Source organism: Pan troglodytes, chromosome 7 (assembly GCF_028858775.2).
Source record: "Pan troglodytes isolate AG18354 chromosome 7, NHGRI_mPanTro3-v2.0_pri, whole genome shotgun sequence".
Lineage (NCBI taxonomy): Eukaryota > Metazoa > Chordata > Mammalia > Primates > Hominidae > Pan > Pan troglodytes.
Genome location: NC_072405.2, coordinates 152,660,446 through 152,678,448, shown reverse-complemented (window position 1 = coordinate 152,678,448; position 18,003 = coordinate 152,660,446). Strand labels below are relative to the sequence as shown.

Sequence of the window (18,003 nt, the reverse complement as noted above, 5' to 3'; positions counted from 1 at the left end):
GGACGGCACCGCTGTCTCTGAGGGGTTTTGTTTTGGAAAATGCAGTGGTTTTTAATAAAGATGTTATCTGTGTTCACAGTAAGAGCTTTGTTATTTAAAATGAGTTACTACTATTTCAGAAGCCTCCGTTTGAGTTTCTAATGCAGTGGATGTTAGTAGGTGCGATCCGCAGCAACCAGAGCTGTTTGGGTCCCGATTGTTCTGAGCAGGGCAGTGGGGCCCACTGGGTCGATGGTGTCCTGGTGCTGCCCTGCTCTGGGCAGGGCTGGATGGCACAGGCGGGTGTCTTGCTCAGAGGGAACGTGGGGTCACACCGCCTTCCCCGGCCCTAGGGACTTGGGTCTGTACTCAGCTGGCGTGAGGCTCACTTTGCTCTGAAACCTGCCTTCGCACTTAGGCGTTTGTGTGGGCGGGTGGAGCCCTTGCCCTAAGGTGTTTAGAACTTAAGGTGTGGCCTGGCCAGCAGGCTGCGTAGTGATAGCATTAGGGTGTAGGCCAGTCAGAAGCTGCCCGCACAGGGACCCCTGCACACAGGGAGGACGCTCTGGCAGTGTCTGGGCAGGAGAGCTCCCGTTATCCTCTGGTCATTTGCTCTGAGTCCCTGGAGCTGCAGCCCACGGGAGGAGAGGTTTGGGCGGGATGCCCAGCTCCCCATTCCAGGGATGGCCGGTGCCCCAAGGGTGGCGCCACTCCCATGAGTTACGTGTTGAGTGCTTACTGTTCGCCAACCATAATGTGTGTCTGATTGCATGTCACAACAGCCCTAAGACGCAGGTCCTCTTCTTCCCCTTACTTCACAGATGAGGAAACTGAGGCCCAGAGAGGCCCCATGGCTCTTGCCAGCTGCACAGGTTTCATTCAGCCAGGGCAGAGCCAACCCCGGGCCTGACCCAGCCCCACTACCGTGGAGTGCGGCTCAAGACGATGGAGCTAGAGATGCCGGCAGGCTGCATGGGCGCCGGGTTCTCAGCCCGGCCTGGGCCTGACTCACATGCAGTGGATGCTGCCCTGCCTGCATGGCGGGGGCCCAGCGCTCCCAGAAGCCACCTGGGAGGCTGGCGGTGGGGGTTGGTCTTTAAGAGGCGGCCAGAGGGCTCACCTTGCTGGGGGTCCCTCTTGGGAGGGGAGGGGGCACACCTTCCTCAGGCTGTGTTTCTGTGTTCCTGCAGGGACCAGTGGACCAAGAGGCCACCTTGAAGGGGCTCTGTTGGGGGGGTTGCTGTTTGGGGGCTGGTGAGAAGCCTGGAGTAGCCTAGGGAATGGGTACAATGGAGCCAGGGTCTTGGGGCTGGGGAGGGGCCGGCAGCCCCTGTGCACCCTGAATCGGAGCTTTAATCCCCATGTCTTCCCCCTCTTCCCCCTGCTTTTCGTGTTTCCTCCAGCTCAGTGTGGAGGCTGCTGGCCCTGCCATCTGTAAGAAGATGTCATACGGATCCATCGCCCGTGGAGGTGGCCTGGGGAGCCGTGGCCCTTTCGGGGGACCTTCGAGACAAGGCTGTCAGCCCCTAGGTAATGATAGTAGCTGGAAGTGAGGGCGGGGAGGAGGGGATGGCAGTGGGTAGGGTAGGATCCTCACTGTGTCATGCTGATGGCTGTACACCAGTTCTGTTCTTTTGAGGAAAGTGGCCTGTGTCCTGAGATGGGGTGTGATTCCTGAGCTCAGCCCATTCAGGCCCCTGGAAAGGAAGCATCAGGAGTGGCTGTCCTGGGTGTGGGCAGACCTGGGTGTCCCAGTTCATGCTGGGCATGGAGCTGGCACTTAGAGCACCAAGCTGCTGGTGGGTGGTGCTCGGGGTGTTTGGAGAGTGGCTGAGGGGATGCAGGATCTCACCTGGCCTTCCTAATGACGGTGTGGAGCAGGTGGCACTTTGCACTCTGTACAGAGGAGGAAGCTGAGGCCCCTGGGGCTCTCAAACCTCATCCCAGGGCCGCGCAGCTGGTGCAGGGCAGAGCTGGGGTTTATTTCCAGGTGTTCAGAGCGTCGAGCCGCTGCTCTTCCATTTCACCTCATCCACCCCCACCCTGCAGGCTGGCCCCGCTTAGGTCCTCATGGTACCTGACTGCCATGGTAACCCCCCGCTCCTGCTCTGCTGTCAGCTTGGCCTGCACATCCGGCCCTTCACGTGGGCAGGCCTGGGTCATGTAGGTGATGCCTGGGTCAGGGCAGCCGCCATGAGGGTTGTCTGGGTGTGGGGAAGAGGACTGAATTTGGGGCCTCAAGCTCTTTGCGTACCTCTCTCCACCCAGTGCCAGGCCTCGGGCTCAGCCTAACAGCTGTGCGGGCAGGTCTCCCTCGCCGTGGGGCCCTTCTCTGCTGGGGTGTGAGCGTCCTCCCAGCTGTGCAGGCAGGTCTCCCTCACCCTGGGTCCGTTCTCTGCTGGGGTGTGAGCGTCCTCCCAGCTGTGCGGGCAGGTCTCCCTCACCCTGGGGCCCTTCTCTGCTGGGGTGGTTCCTCCCTTGCAGCTCTGCTTGGCTCTTGGCCGGGGCTCTGGTCCCCAGGGGGCCTGTTCAGGGAATGAGGCCGGCTGAGGGGCCCTCGCTGGCTCCTTGGCAGCCCCCAGTGGCCTGGGTTTGTTTCCCACCCCCAGCCCTGCAGAGAGGGAGCAGCATGTGCTCGAGAGGGCGGCTGCCTGCCTCAGCCCTGCTGGGATAGGATGGCAGCAGGGAGGACGGGTGCAGATGGCCATTGGTGATATCACCAAGTGCCCCTCCTCATCTTGCCATCACCACTTAGCGCCTCACAGGCCAGGTCCTCTAGGATGCCCTCATCCTTCCTGCCCACTGGGAGTGCCGGGCTGGCCTGGTCTCCTCCCACTTCTGCCTCCCTTTCCTCCTTCCCGCCGAGACCATTGATACAGCGTCTGCTGTGTGCCAGGAGTTGGGCAGGAGGCAGAGAGACAAGTGAGTCCTGTGCCCTTAGGGGGCCTGTGTTCTGACTGGGATGGTTCTGAGATCCTCTTTCTTGAGTGCTAGGAAGGAAATGACCCAGCAGGGACTAGGACTGCCAGCCCAGAGGGATGGACTGCATGAACTGAGGAGGTGAAGGAGGGCCCTCGGGGAGGGGGTGCTTAGTGGAGAGTAGAGGGGGACCCTGGAGAAGGCAGCCCCGGGAGACCTGAATGAGAGTGTCCTGGGAGACGGGCCGGTGTGGATGGAGGTTCCTTCCATGGGCCAGGGAAGCCTGCGGGGCCTTAGGCAGGGCACGGTGTCAGCTGCTTGATCTATTTTATGTTTAAAAATGTGTTCCAAGGGACGCTGAGTAGACACAGGATTGTACGTGTGTGTGCATGTGCACATGTGTGCGTGGGGTGTAGACACAGGTTCAGATCTAACGGTTCGGAGGTGGTGCGCCTGACCCCCAGGACCCTGCTCCTTTACCCTCCCGCCTCCTTCATCCTTGCTCTGATCTGTGTATGTGCCGCATCTTGCTGGTTCTTCACGGTTTTGCTTATGCATGTGCATATCCCTGAGCCATATGTTGCTGAGCTGTGCAGGTTTTGAACTTCCCTGGGCTCAGACGATTTGCGTTGCTCCGTGTCGTGCTACTTTTACGCGTCGTGTTCTGAGAGCCTCCACGTTGCGCGTGGCTGTGGCTCCTTCGATTCCGCGCTGCATCACGTTGGGTTCTGTGAGCACACCGCGGCGTCTGGGCGTGTTCCGCGTCTCAGGGATGCTGAGGCTGGCTCCTGTGTCGTCCCTCACAGCCTGTGCCCATGGCCAGGGCCTCTGCAGGTACACGGGGCGTGGCGTTCCTGGGCTGGGCCACCTGCAGCCGAGCTGATGTGGGCCCCACCCAGAGCCCTCTTTTCTCCATGTCCTTGTCAGCACCCAGGGGTGTCAGACGGTGATGTCTTGCCAGCCTGGTGGGTGTGGCTTGTCCTCTCTGGTTGGAAGGATGTTTCTCTGATAATGAATGGGGTGGATCCCCTTTTCATGTTTATTGGGCATGTGGGTCTTCCTGCCAGTGAGCACTGTTTGTCTGCTTTTCTCTTGGGTTTGCCTTGTGCTTATGGGTTCGCAGGCTTCCCTCCTGTGCTCTGGAGACGAAAGCCTCATCAGGTGGGTTTACACAGCCCAATCCAGGCCGGGCCGGCTTCTCACTGGGAGGCCTGCTGGGAAGCAGAAGTTCTCAGCCAGGGCAGCGTTGAGTTGATCCATCATTCCCTTCGGGACTTGCACTTTTCTCTTTAGTAACTTCCATCACAAGATGATAATGCTGCCATCTTTTACTTCCCTCTAAAGATTGAACAATTTGTTTTTCATATTTAAGACTGTAATTGACCTTTGATTTTTGTTTATGGTGTGAGGTGGGGTGAGTGTGGAGGGGAAGCTGTGATGTTGTTTTTCTCTGTTTGAAGAACAAATTGTGTGGACTGTTGAATTGCCTTTCTTCTGTAGACCTGCAGTGACAGCTCTGTGATAAAGTTTTCATGTGGATTCTCTGGTCAAGTTTGCTTTTCCTGTGCCAAAATCCACCTTAATTTCTATAGTTTTGCTATAATTCTCAATACTTTTTAGAACAAAGTGCCCTTCTTATTTTTCTACAGAAGTGTCTTGGGTATGTTTGGCGGTTTGATGTTGACCATAAGGTTTAGGATCACCTGTCGCACTCTGGAGCTTTGACTGGGTTTGCCTGGCGTCCCTGCATCCATGTGGGGAGAAGTGATTTCTTTATCGTTCTGAGCCTTCCAGTCTGTGAACAAGCACACGTCTTTATATTTATGGGGTTTTCTTTAATGTCTTTCAATGAAGTCATTTAACTTTCTCTGTAAAGATCTTACATATCTTTTCTTAAATTCATTTCAACAAAGTAAAAACTTTCTTTCCTGCTGTTGTAAGTGGTACCATTCTGAATATTACATTTTCCAAATGCGTCTTGCTGGTGTGTGCATGTAATTGGCTTTTTCTAAGAACAAAGTCCAGATATTGTATTTAATTTTTGAATATTTTATGTTTTAATTTTCTAAATGTGGAAACTTGCAAACACATCAAAGTAGGCACAGACGCATCACAGCCCCTGGTGTACCTCGGCTTCCCCTCACTGCTCGTGGCCAGTGTGGCGGTACATGTGCCCCCAAACTGCTTCCCTGCTGTGTCATTCCAGAGTAAATCCCAGATAGCAGATCATCTCATCTGGTAATATTTCAGCATGTCTCTAAAAGAGAAGGACTCCTTTTATGTGTGACCAGATTTCCACTGTGACAGCGCGTTTGGCTGCCATACCCGACCTGCAGTTGAAGTGGCCGACGGCCTCTAGGAGTGTCTGTTTCAGAGATGCCGTTTAACGTGGAGCCTCCCGAGATGCCGTGTTACAGCTGACCTGTGCTCCTCCTTCGAGTGTGTCTCTGTCTCTGGCTTCCCTCCATCTCTTTATTTCCCTCCAAGTTTATTTGTTGAAGAAACCAGGGTTTTCCTGTGTGGTGTAATTGATTTTTGTGTACTGGTTTGTGTCCAGCCATGTTGCTAAACCCTTTTTATTGTAATTATTTGTCTGTGGAATCTGTTGAGCTTTCCCTGTAGATGGTGGTGTTTGTGCATAATGACAGTGTTTTCGCTCCTTTTCCAGTGCTTTCACCTATTATGTGTTTCTTTTCCTGGCTGGAACCTCTACTGCAGTGTTGAATGGAGATGGTGGTTCTAGGTGAGTTTGTGGAAGAACAGGATTATGTATTCCTTGAATGTTTCTGGGTTTTTGCTGTAAAACTATGCGGGTCTAGTGTTTTCCTTTGTGGAAAGATTTTCTGACTACCAGTTAATTCCTCTAGTTGTCAAACGTTATTCAGGCTTTCTGTTTCTTCTTGGGTCAGTTTTGTTAAGTTGCATTTTTCTGGAAATTCGACTGTTTTATCTAAATGTTCAACTTACTGAAATGAAATTGTACACAATAGCCTTTCGCTGTCAGTTGTGACACTGGGGCACCCTCATGTAATGGTTAAGATGCAGATGCAGAAGCTGGCCTGCCCTGGTCCCAGCCCTGCCCACCCTGCCTGCCCTGGTCCCAGCCCTGCCTGCCGAGGTCCCAGCCCTGCCCACCCTGCCTGCCCTGGTCCCAGCCTTGCCTGCCCTGCCTGCCTTGGTCCCAGCCTTGCCTGCCCTGCCTGCCCTGGTCCCAGCCCTGCTAGTCTTTGTCCCAGCGTGCCAGCCCTGCCTGCTTGGTCCCTGCCCTGTCTGCCCTGCCCTGTCTACCCACCCTGCCTGCCTTGGTCTCAGCCCTGCCCACCGTGCTGCTCATGAGCTTTGTGAACTCAGGGTTGGGAAGGGGAGGTGAGAAGAGACCTCCGGCCTGGTGGTCATGCAGATGGATGTGTCGACACCCGTGAAGCTCGGGCAGGGCCGCTGAGGGCCGGTGGTGGCTGCTGCTGCTTTCACAGCCACAGCATCTCAACCACGTCCCCTTTCTCATTCCTGATATTCTGTATTTGTACCTTCTCTGTCTTCTTTTATAGTCAGTATCGACAGAGACCTGGCAGTTCCACAGGTCTCTGCAGAGATATGGCCCCTGGCTTCCCCCTTCTGTGCGTGCGAGTTTTAAATTGTGATTGATTTCTGCTCATAGTTTCATCATTTCCCTCCTTTCTTTAAGTTGATGCTATTTTTTTTTCTGACTCCCAGATTGAATATTTACCACATTCACCATGAATATGGTAAATATTCATTTCTAATAAAAGCATTGGAAATTAGAAATTTCCCTAGAAACTGCTTTAGTTGAATATCACAGATTTTGAAATGTATAGTATTTTAAATTTTTGTTCAGTTCTAAATATCTTTAACTTTCCATTATGATTTCTTTGTTTAGGAATTACTTGGAAGTTTACTTCATCATTTTCAGATGTACTTTTTTCCAGTTGTCTTTTTAAAGTGATTTCGAACCCGAACACACATCTGAAAGAAAAGCACCAGTGTTGTCCCGGTTTGTTGAAAATCGTCGTGCTGGGGCTGCTTCTGGGGCATGGGGGCGAGCCTGGCTCAGTGTCTCCTTTGCTTCCCTCAGCTCTTGGCCTTCTGTGTGGGCGGGGCCTTCAAGGACCCTCAGAGCTGGGCAAGGCCTTCCAGGCAGGCTGGTGGGGCCTGGACAAATTCCCCATGGGTGTAGGGTCAGCTGCATGTGCCCAGTCCCTGCTGTGTGCCAAAGTCCTGCCACCCTAACTGCAGCACCTTAGGGCCGTCGTGTCATTGTAATGTTCTCTGGACAGAGGCAGCAAAAAGCCAGCTAGTGAGTCGTCAACTCATAAATAACTCAGATACACAGAAGAAAGCTCCCCAGAGCTCCATGCACACGGGCCAGGTCTGTGGACAGCTAGGACATGTAGCTGTCTCCTCAGCACACCAGCAGTGGTCAGCCTCACGGTAACCTGGCAGGAAAAGAAAATGTCGACATGCCCTTGGCAGCCTGGGGCGGGAGTTGGGGCCAGGGGAGGGTGGGCATGGGGTGCCGGGAGCAGCCAGCTTTGGGGCAGCCTGGGGCAGAAGCAGGGGCCACGGGGAGGGTGGGCATGGGGTGCCGGGAGCAGCCAGCTTCGGGGCAGCCTGGGGCAGGAGCAGGGGCCGTGGGGTTGCAGGGGAGGGTGGGCGAGGGGTGCCGGGAGCAGCCAGCTTGGGGCGGCCGGGAGTGTTCCTTCTCTTAGCCCAGCCGTGCTTCCTCTTGGACTCTGTCTTAGGAGATAGACACACGGGCAGAGGTGTTCACCACATATGATTTGTGCGAGTGCTGACTCAGAAATACTGTGAGCATCTGGCTTTAGGGAGACGATGTGTTACAGCTGGGATAGAATTCGATGTGGGCATTAAAATCACATCGTCGAAGGCCCTCGAGTGACCCGCGCACGTTCTGTGATTTGTGGCGAATGTGGTGCGTGGAAGAAGCAAAGCCATACGTGCAGCATTTGCTTGTGGGAGACAGCCGCCCACCTCCAGGGTTAATGTTTATCTCTGGATGTTGTGATCTTTATTTTTTTATTTATAACTGTCTGCATTTACATTTTTTCTGTAATTTGTGGGTATTATTCTATTCAAAAGCAAACAGCAAATGTCCCAGGCCTGTCCCTGCCATGTTCTAGGTTCACATGGCTCAGATGGGCAGAGCATACTGGCCCCTTGAGGGGCGTGGGGAGCAGTGTGGAATAACGTTGGTGCAGTGGGCAGGACCTGGACTTGGGTGAGTGGATGCAGTGTGGTGAGGTGATGACATGTCCTTCTGGACTTGGGTGAGCAGATGCAGTGTGGCGAGGTGATGGCGTGTCCTTCTGGACTTGGGTGAGCGGATGCAGTGTGGCGAGGTGATGGCGTGTCCTTCTGGACTTGGGTGAGCGGATGCAGTGTGGCGAGGTGATGGCGTGTCCTTGAGTGACAGCAGGGCCTGTGGTCTCTCTGGGGGCCTGTGGGACCCCATTTCTGAGCAGAGGCTGAGCTCAGTCACCAAGTGCCTGGATCCCCTCACAGGCCATTGTCCGGGGTTTCCAGCTTGGAGAGTGTGTCTCTGTGCAGAGAGAGGATGGTGTGGATGCCAGGGGAGAAGGGCCTGCCGGGAGCTGGAGGGACAGGCCCTGCCCACTTGGGAGGGGGGCCCATGCTGGAGGCTCACTTCATCAAACACTGAGAGGCGTCTGTGACTTGGGATCCCTCCCTCTGTGACTTGGGCCCCCTCCGGGCCTTGGTCAGTGCCTCTTTCGTGGGTGCCTGGTTTTCCCAGGGCAGTGTCTGTCTCCAGGCTGCGGCTGCTCCCTCTCCAGCCCCTCCAGAGGGTTGTCTTCTTCTGACTCTGATCTACTTTGCTGCACTTCTCTGCCCTGCGGAAACCTCCGCCCCGAAATGAGCCAGGCAGCTGCCCTCCCGTCCTTCCGCAGGCTTCTCCCTCTTCGCCCCACCAGGGCCCAGAGCTGGAGGGTGAGCGAGCCCCAGTCCAGAGCAGTGAGCTGGGCACTGGAGGCCCTTTCCTGAGTCTGTGTGGCCGTAGGCCTGTCTCTGCCTGTGTGGTTTGGGCAGTGCTGTCTGGGGGCAGGAGGATGGACCAGGTAGCCTTTGGGCCCTCGCCCACCTCGCAGGGGTCCGATGAGAGGCTTTGGGAAAGTCCTTCCCTCCCCGTCACGTTGGGCTGTAGGGTCCCCCTAGACGGATCCTGAGAGGGAGCTCACCAGGGCGGCCCCTAGTGTCACTTCTCTGAGGGTTGTAAGAAGGGCCTTTTCCAAGAGCTGCTGCTTCAGGCGCTTGGCTCAGGGATGCAGCCCTGGGACCCACTGTGCCGACCTGGCCCTGGAGGCCGCGGATGTGGCTGGAAAGCGCTTCTGAGCCAGCAGCATCCTTGTGACCTACCGGGACACGTCCCGGGAAGAACAGGTTGCAGACAGGCACGCGGGGTCTGGCTTCGGAGGCCTCAGCCTGGCACACACGGCGTGTCTGTGACTCTGGGGTGCCGTGGATCGAAAGGCACATCGTGGTTCCGGAGATGTTAAAAGGCTTTTATAAGGTGCATCTGAGGATCAATGAATTTCAATGAAATGTGTCCAGAAATGTTTTGTGAACAAATGGAAATAATTAGAGAAAATTACGATGCGTTCTGTGCGGGGGCTGGGAGCCGGGAGATGGGGAGCATGCGTCTCTGCCTCCGCAAAGCCGAGTGGGGACAGCAGGGTGGCTTCGCTTTTCATCTCCCATACGCTACGGAGTGGCACTTTTATAAAATGCAGTAGAATGATTCTGAGCTTGGAGGTCGCAGCAGTTTCAAATTGCCTTAAACGATGCTGGAGCCGCACTTCCCATTTTGTGCTTTGTTGCTGACTGGTAATAGCTGTCCAGGGATTAATCTGTGGCTACCCCTGCAAGCCCTGGGGGTTGTTTGCTAGTTTGCAGTCACATTTCAGAACTGGTTCAGAGAAAAGTCCGGAACACCTAAAGTTCTGAACTCCTTGCTGGCATTCAGCAGAAGGGGGATGATCCAGAGGATATAGCAGGCAGGGAGGGCTTCCTGGAAGAGGAGCCCTGAGTGGAGCATCTCGGGTCCTGGGTGTCTGCTGTCCGTGCATGGGGGCCTGGCACTGCCAGGAGCGCCCTGAGCTGAGAGTAATCGTGACTGTCCCTTGCTGTCCGTAGAGTGCGCTAGATGTTGGACCGAGTATGGAATCCGCCATTTCCCCTGCCCGTCGCCAGAGAGCAAGCTGCAGAACCCCTGTGTGGGGAAGGACGGGGAAGGTGATCTGGGGCCGGCAGGCACGCCTATTGTCCCAAGGGCCAGGAAGCGAGGTACTTCACTCAGACGCTGGGTCTCAGGGGTCCTGGGAAGGCGGCTTGGAGATGCAGGTGCTGAGGAGGGCAGGGTCAGCAGGTGGGAGCTGCAGGGAGGAGGCTGGGACCAGGAGGCAAGGGGCCTGCATCCCCTGCCCCCTGCCAGGCCTTCCCCTGAGTAGGGTCAAGGGTGCAGCCGGCCCATACAGGCCACAGGATGGAAGCTGTGTGGTGGCCAGAGCTGGCCAACCCTGTAGGCTCAGGACTGAGCAGGGGTGCTCCCGCTGGGGGCTCTGGACCTGCTCTTGTGGCCCCTCACCCTCAAGCCCTACTGTCCTTGTGCAGTGGGCCGGTGAGGGGTGGCAGAGTGCTTGCTGGGGTTTGGGGAGGAACAGGTCCGGTGACCTCTGCAGGTGTCCTGGTGGGCTTCCCTCCTGGTGGAGGGGCCCCTTCCAGGTCCTTCTGGGACACCAGGCCCCCAGGGAGAGGCCTGCACTTGAGTGCTTCTCCTCGGGGGCTCAGACATGCAGCACCAGGGAACCTGCAGTGTCGGGCACTGTCCCTGCCTTCAGGAAGCTGGTCCGGTTAGTGAAAAAGCTCGTCTGTGAGCAAAGACGCAGAGACTTTGCCACTGTTGCCAGTGCAGCCCTGTTCCCTTGCAGGATGGAGGGCTGTGGAGGCACAGGATGGTAGGGGGGTGAGGCTGCCGACCAGGCCACCACGTCCCCACCGGCCTCAGCCCAACTGCGGGAGGGGAAGTCGAGGCTGGCCACCGTGTCCCCACCGGCCCTGGCCCAAGTGTGGGAGGGAAGCCGAGGCCTGTGCTCAGAGGGCTCTTAGTTGTGCTGTGGGCAGGTAGGCAGGAGCCTTCCAAAATGTCAGCTGGCAAGGCTGTCCCCAGGCGAGGGCTGATCCCGGGAGCAGCCCAGCCCTGGCCTGAGGGCAGGAAACCCTGGAGAGGGTCCAGGGCCGCAACCTAGCCTGCCCGGCTCCTGCACCTCTGTGGTGGCTGCAGGGGCAGGCAGGGCTAGTGGTGTGCTGTCTTGGAGATGGGGCACTGTGACCCAGAAGCTACGTGCTTGCTGATGGCACCTGGTGAGGCAGTGTCAGGGCTAGGGGATCGTGGGCCCAGGTCTCTGGACACCCAGCAGGGAGGGGTGGTGGCCAGGACCAGGCAGCCGTGTCCTGAAGCAGAAACCAGAGAGGAGGCGCCGTAGGGAGCTGCCGCCGGGGCCGCTGCCTCCACAGGCCCAGGGCCTTAAACATCCGCCTTTTGGTGCCTTTCCAGGGCCTGGGGTTGCCCCTGAAGGCAGCCGGATGCCGGAGCCCACCTCATCACCCACCATTGGCCCGAGGAAGGACTCGGCTGCTGGGCCCCATGGCCGGATGGCGGGGCCCAGCGCTACCCGGGCCAAGAAGAGGAAGCCCAACTTCTGCCCGCAGGAGACCGAGGTGCTGGTGTCCAAGGTGAGCAAGCACCACCAGCTGCTGTTTGGCACGGGGCTGCTGAAGGCCGAGCCCACTCGCAGGTACCGCGTGTGGAGCCGCATCCTGCAGGCCGTGAATGCGCTGGGCTACTGTCGCCGCGACGTTGTGGACCTGAAGCACAAGTGGCGGGACCTACGAGCCGTCGTGCGGCGCAAGCTGGGCGACCTCCGGAAGGCGGCCCATGGCCCCAGCCCTGGTTCCGGCAAGCCCCAGGCCCTGGCTCTCACGCCCGTGGAGCAGGTGGTGGCCAAGACCTTCTCTTGCCAGGCCCTGCCCTCCGAGGGCTTCAGTCTGGAGCCGCCCAGAGGTGAGTTCCTTGCTCAGCTCACCTTGCTAGGGTGCCACTCTGTCCAGCAGGAGGGTGGGGCCCATCTTGGCCATGTTGCCCTGCATCTTCCTCCACAGTGACTTTCCTCCTCCTCCTCTTCCTCCCCTTCCCCTCTCCCCTCCTCCTCCCCCTCCCCCTCCTCCTCCTCCCCCCTCCCCCTCCTCCCCCCTCCCCCTCCTCCTCCTCCTCCCCCTCCTCCTCCTCCTCCTCTTCTCCCCTCCTCCCCCACTCCCCATCACCACTGTCTCATCTCGAGTGTTCTTGTTCATTCATCCTCTGCCCCGTTCACTCTTCACTCATCTGTGCATCCACCCATCTGTGCATTCAGCCAATATCTATTACCTATAAAGGGAGCATTAGTAAATTTTGTCTCCCTGCTTGGCGTTTGACTTGGCCTATCCCTCACTGCGTCCTAGAGCGGAGCTGAGCATGCAGACAGGCAGGACAGAGTTCTCCCGTCACCATCACCCAGTCACACACTGGGACCACGGCCGTGGCGAGAAGGGCATTTGCCGTTGCTGCCTGGGGTAGACACACACGCCGAGAATCAGGCATTTCTAGCCGTGCCGACGCTCCCCATGGCCACGCGTGCTCATGTTCCTCCTGCTGCGTCTTGTGCTACTCATGAAAGAAAAAGCTGGTTGCAACTTACTAAACTGGTTTTCTGACCTGGGTTTCAGCGCCGTGGTTTGAAACATGCTGCTCTGTTACTGTTTTTAACACCCAGAAGAGGCCTTCCTACAGGCTGGCGCCGCCCTGTGGTGTCAGGGTGGGCAGGTTGAGACCTGGGAGGCAGCATCTGCTCAGAGCTGCAGTGGGCCTTCTGCAGACCCTGAGGCTGAGGCTCAGGCAGAGTCCCTTTTCCCAGGGAGAGCATCGCTTTATTGGTGTCTGATGGGTCAGGGAGGTCCGCAGGAGGTCAGCGTGGGCCCGGTGTCTGAGCTCCTGCTGCGGTGGGCCCGGACAGGTGCTGGGCGTAGGCACGGCGTCTGAGCTCCTGCTGTGGTGGGCCCGGACAGGTGCTGGGACAGGTGCTGGGCGTAGGCACGGCGTCTGAGCTCCTGCTGTGGTGGGCCCGGACAGGTGCTGGGACAGGTGCTGGGCGTAGGCACGGCGTCTGAGCTCCTGCTGTGGTGGGCCTGGACAGGTGCTGGGACAGGTGCTGGGCGTAGGCATGGTGTCTGAGCTCCTGATGTGGTGGGCCCGGGCAGGTGCTGGGCGTAGGCATGGCGTCTGAGCTCCTGCTGTGGTGGGCCCAGACAGGTGCTGGGACAGGTGTCCGGAAGTTGCCTGGACAGGTGCTGGAACAGGTGTCCGGACAGTTGCCTGGACAGGTGCTGGGCGTAGGCATGGCGTCTGAGCTCCTGCTGTGGTGGGCCCAGACAGGTGCTGGGACAGTTGCCTGTTCAGGTGCTGGGCGTAGGCATGGCGTCTGAGCTCTTGCTGTGGTGGGCCTGGACAGGTGCTGGGACAGGTGCTGGGCATAGACATGGCATGCACTCAGGCCTCTTGACTGTTGCACGAGGCCGTGCTACAGGAGATCTGGAAGAGGAGGGCGGCAGCCTGGTTCCTGCATTGGATTCCAGCTGTGGGCGATGAGGCCTCCATCCTGGTGTGGAAGCTGCCTGGACATGCCCTGCCCCGGGACTGGATGGGTCCCTAGAGCACTGGGCTGCAGTGGGCCAAGGTTCCCCTCAAGACATTGGCTGGGATCTGCCCCCATACCTGAGCCGAGTGTGTGGCGAGGACCGCAGTGCTGTCTGTGGTGGAGCTGACAGTGTCTGGAAGAGGATCTGAGCAAGTGCTCCCAGCCCCACCTGGACGGGGCAGACCTAAGTAGGCATCTCTGGTCACGGGCGCTGAGGCCTCCTGCTCAGCTGCAGGATGAGGTAGCAGGCAGTGGCAGTCCCGGCCCCGAGTCACTCGGCCTTGCTGCCGGAACTTCCTCGGGACTGTTTCAGCTTGAGGGAGGTCTTTATGGGGCAGCCCTTCCTCTTGGCACAGTTGGGGGCCGTGGGGGAGCCCCTCTTTGGCCGTCAGTGGGATAGCTGGCCCCAGGGCCTCCCCTTTGCTGTGTCCAAGGACAGGGGCTCTGCTCTCTGGCAACCGCTGTAGTGGCTCAGTCGCCCCAGCAGTGGGGTCAGCCCCTATTGTAGGCGGCCGGCAGGGCCTGGGACTGGGGTGACACAGCACTGCTGTCATGGGCTGTGGGCTGCTTGTCTCTGGCTTTTACATGAAGAAGGCCTCCTGCCCTCCTCACAGGGTTCGAGTGGGTTTCCTGGTGCTGTCAGGGCTGGGGGTGCTGAGTGAGCCGGTGGTTGTGCTGGGCACTGGGTAATTAACGGGATGGTGGAGGAGGTGGCAAAGTTAGAGGCACAGTCTGTGGTACTCTGCAAAAGGCCTGGGCTGCAGGAGGGCTCATTGCAGCCTGCCGGGCAGTGAGTGGCTGATGGACAGTGACACTGACGGGGGTGACCTCGCTGGTGTGGAAGAAGAGGAGGTGGTCCCGGGCGGGAGGTGGTGGGATGGCTTCATATCCTCTTCTACCTCGTGCTGTCCTAGCCTGTGTCCAAGACCTCTGGCCCCAGCCGTGTGTCTGGATGCGCCCCAGGCGCGCACTCTGCTTCGGGTTGGAGGGTGGGGTCAGGCCCCAGGGCCCCTTGCCGGCCTGCCTGCTAGCCTGCCAGGGCCCTCCTGGGATGTGCCTGCAGCCCCAAGGGGCCTCTCTCTCCACCACTGCCTGCGCTGTACTCCTCTCCGTGCTCATCAAGGATGAGCCTTTATTTCCCGTGAACAGGAGTCCCTTTGCCCTTGCCTTGGCAGGAGATGTGGGCCTGGATTGTTCCTCCGAAGAAGACTGCCCGGCCGGGCCTGGGGGGGCGGGTGCGGGGAGGCTGGGAAGGGGGCACTTGAGGGCACTCTCAATGTCCTTGTCCTCTCTCAGTCCCCACTGTGCCACTTCAACTCCCTCCCCAATGTCAGGCTCTGCATCTGAGAGGGTGGAGCCACGTGTGGACAGATGGGAGGCGTCGGGGGGCAGGGGAGGGGTCTGGGGGAGTGTGAGAGTGTTTTGTGAGCACCTCCTTTTCCGACCCAGGCGGGCTCTGCAGTTAGGCCTTGAGGGGCATTTCTCTAATTGCATACCTCGTCTTTGACTTTGAAACAGGCTCCCTAAAGTGTATTAAGAACTTAAAAAGCCAACAGAAGCCAGTACACACTGCCCCTTCTCTGACATCAGCCCCATGCTGTGTTGTGGCTTCCCCTCTGGGCCCAGGGAGGTGTCTAGGCACGTGGTGTCATCCGTGGGGTGTGAAGTCCGAGCAGACTGCAGGCCCTGCCTGCGTGTGGGCTGGGTCATGCGGCCCTGGGGTCTGAGGCAAAGGGCTAGAGAGGTCCTTTGAGATCCAGACAGTGGTGGGAAGGCTGAGGTCGAGAGGGGATGGCACCCTTGGGACTGAGCTGGAACAAACCCGCCAGGCCCTGCCTTTCCCAGCTCTGGGGCCTTTGGTGAGTGCCACAGCCTTATTATTTTCTTTCTTTATTGACATAATAGTCACACATCAAAGTTTGTCGTTTCACCCTTTTAAAGTCTTCAACCTGGTGATGCTAGTTCATTCCCAGTGCTGTGCAGCCACCGCCACCGTCTCAATTCCAGAGCGTTTCCATCTCCCAAAAGGGAGCCCTGGCCCTAGGCAGTCACCCCGCCCTCAGCTCCCCCAGCCCTGGCAGCTCTAGTCTGCGGTCTGCCTGCGGCTTTGCCTGTTCTGGACGTTTCCTGTGAGTGGAGCCATGCCCCATGTGCCTCTGTCTGCTCTGTGATCCTTGGAGCCTCCGCTTCCTCCTCTATAAAGCAGGGTTCCCGCCATCACGAGGAAACACGGGACATGCCTCGGCCAGGGCTGGTGCACAGGAGGCGCCGGCAAACCTCACTTCTCTTATGTGGCCCCGTGTTCTTTCTGGACTGGTGCTCGCCTGTCTCCATCTTCCAAGGCCTGAGCACCACCCCTGCGCCCCAGCCTTCATGGACGCCTCCTTCCTGATGCCGTCCGCCTTCCTGGAGCATGAGGCCCCGACCCTGGCCACAAACCCAGCCCTGTGCTGGCCAGTCTGGCCCCGACCCTGCCCCAGAATGAGCTGGTTCACTCCCCAGCTCTCCGGCTGCATCATCAGCCCCTGTTGGGAAGTGCCTCTAGCCCTCTCAGTCCTCTGCGGAGTTGCCTGCATGGTGCAGGACTGTTGCCATGTGTGTTGGAGACACCCTTGGCGCAGCTGTCCAGAGGAGGGCTGGTTGCAGAGGAGGAGGGCGCTGTACGGCAGGGCCGCTGCTCTCGGCTGGTGAGGGCCCAGACTCAGCAGGTGTGGGGAGCGAGCCTTGTCTTTGATGTGTCCATCTGCCACCTGCCTTTCCCACAGACATCCCTCGGGAGTGGTTGTCCAGGTGGGCAGGAGCTGCCCTGTGCTTCCCCGACTGCCTCATGGCTGCTGGCACAAAGCCTGGCTCTCAGCTTTGCTGGCATGGCAGCTTGGGGTTTAGACACGTCCTCTCCATGAGGCCCTCAGAGGTGACCCTGTCTCCCTGGGGTGAACCTTGCCAGTGCTTGAGTCTGGTTTCTTAGCGCCCTGTGGGAGCCAAACAGCATTTGCTCTATCCACTCTGAGCTGCCCCTCCTGGCCATGGTGCCCTGGCCCACACCCCCTGCCTGCCCGCCCTGGCTTCCCCTGCCTCATCCACGGTATAGGTCCACGGGCCTGTGATTCTCCCTGGCCTGCAGAGACCCATCTCCGTGGTCGCCTGGGCCAGTGTAACAAGAGCGGTCACACATCACGTAGCTGCCCAGCTTAGTCAACGTCAACTTCGCTTTGAGCTGCATCCGATTCTTCGCTCCTTCGGCATGGGCTGGCCCAGGGCCAGCTGGGGAAGCGATCATCAGCCTTGTCAGTCACACACTAAGGTTTTGGGGTACTCCGTTTCTCCTTGAGGACCCCTCGGTGGTGCTCTGTGGATTTTGAAGCACCATCATGGATGTGCAGAGGCCCAGAGTGGGGCTGGCCTCCTGGGGCTTCAGACCTCTGTCGCTACTACCTCTTTCCTCACGTCTGTCCATCACCAGATGAGTGGGCAAGAAGGGTCCTCCCAGGGTGGGAGGTGGGCTGGCCACTTGTGCCCTGCCCAGGTCACGGTAGCAGAATCTGGCAGCAGCTCACGTGCAGGGTAGCAGGGCCAAGGCATCTCACCGCAGGGCCAGTGTATGGTGGCTCCCAGATGGCAGAGGGAGGGCCGGCCCTGGGCTATTCTTCCCTTCCCTGGGGCCACTGCATATGGACTCGGGCACACACCATGCCCTGTCTGCAGCCGTGGGACGGGGTTAGCATTGCATGTGAGGCACCCAGCGCTAGCTCAAGCCAAGTCAGGCTGCACACTGTCTTGACTGGGCTTTTTCCTGCCTGAACCTGAGCCGGGTCCACATCCTTCAGCTCATCCCCTCCGGCAACTGGGGAACTGCCTGGCCAGTGTCATGCCTGGTGGCAGCAGAGCCTGGCAGCCTGTCAGCTTGCCCAGTGGTCCAGGCAGCCAGGCAGGCTTGTGGTGGGTGTTGGGTGTCCAGGGGGGCGCGGTGCTCACTGTGGAGTGGCTGTGTGGGTGCCCTCCTCAAGCTCCTGCCCTGGGGACCCCCTCGTGCTGGGGCTGCATTGCCTTGAGACCTGGTTCAGTGAAGAGCAGGTGGGGACCCAGACCCTTGTAATCCCACACACGGCCGAGTGTTCATCAGAGGCCTTCGTCTGCAGCGGGCAGGTAAGTGGGGCCTGCAGTGAGATGTAGGGGGACGCCGCACTGGTGGGGAGCGTGCCTGCCGCCTTTTGGCGTTTTAGGGTGTCCCGTTATCCCTGTTCACAGCAGAACTGGAGGGTGGGGATGGGGACGGCAGAGAGAAGTCCTGATAAGCGCTGCTGACGTTTTGTTTTGTTTT

General features: G+C 58.4%; 1 protein-coding gene across 43 annotated transcripts in view; it reads left to right on the top strand.

Annotated features, from left to right (window-relative positions):
* The window catches only part of TSNARE1 (t-SNARE domain containing 1), a 140,344-nt gene that overhangs the window by 52,844 nt on the left and 69,497 nt on the right, over positions 1-18,003 (top strand). For 28 of the 43 annotated variants that reach the window (XR_010159694.1, XR_010159695.1, XR_010159693.1 and 25 more), the window contains 3 exons: positions 1,383-1,509; positions 10,087-10,236; positions 11,507-12,013. Coding sequence is in view for 38 of the 43 variants with exons in the window: in XM_063817422.1 (XP_063673492.1) it covers positions 1,383-1,509; positions 10,087-10,236; positions 11,507-12,013 (784 nt within the window). In the remaining 5 variants the exon portion in view is untranslated. Of the gene's footprint in view, positions 1-1,378; positions 1,510-10,086; positions 10,237-11,506; positions 12,014-18,003 lie in introns of those variants that run through there. The other 15 variants (XM_063817417.1, XM_063817415.1, XM_063817416.1 and 12 more) reach the window with 3 other exon arrangements.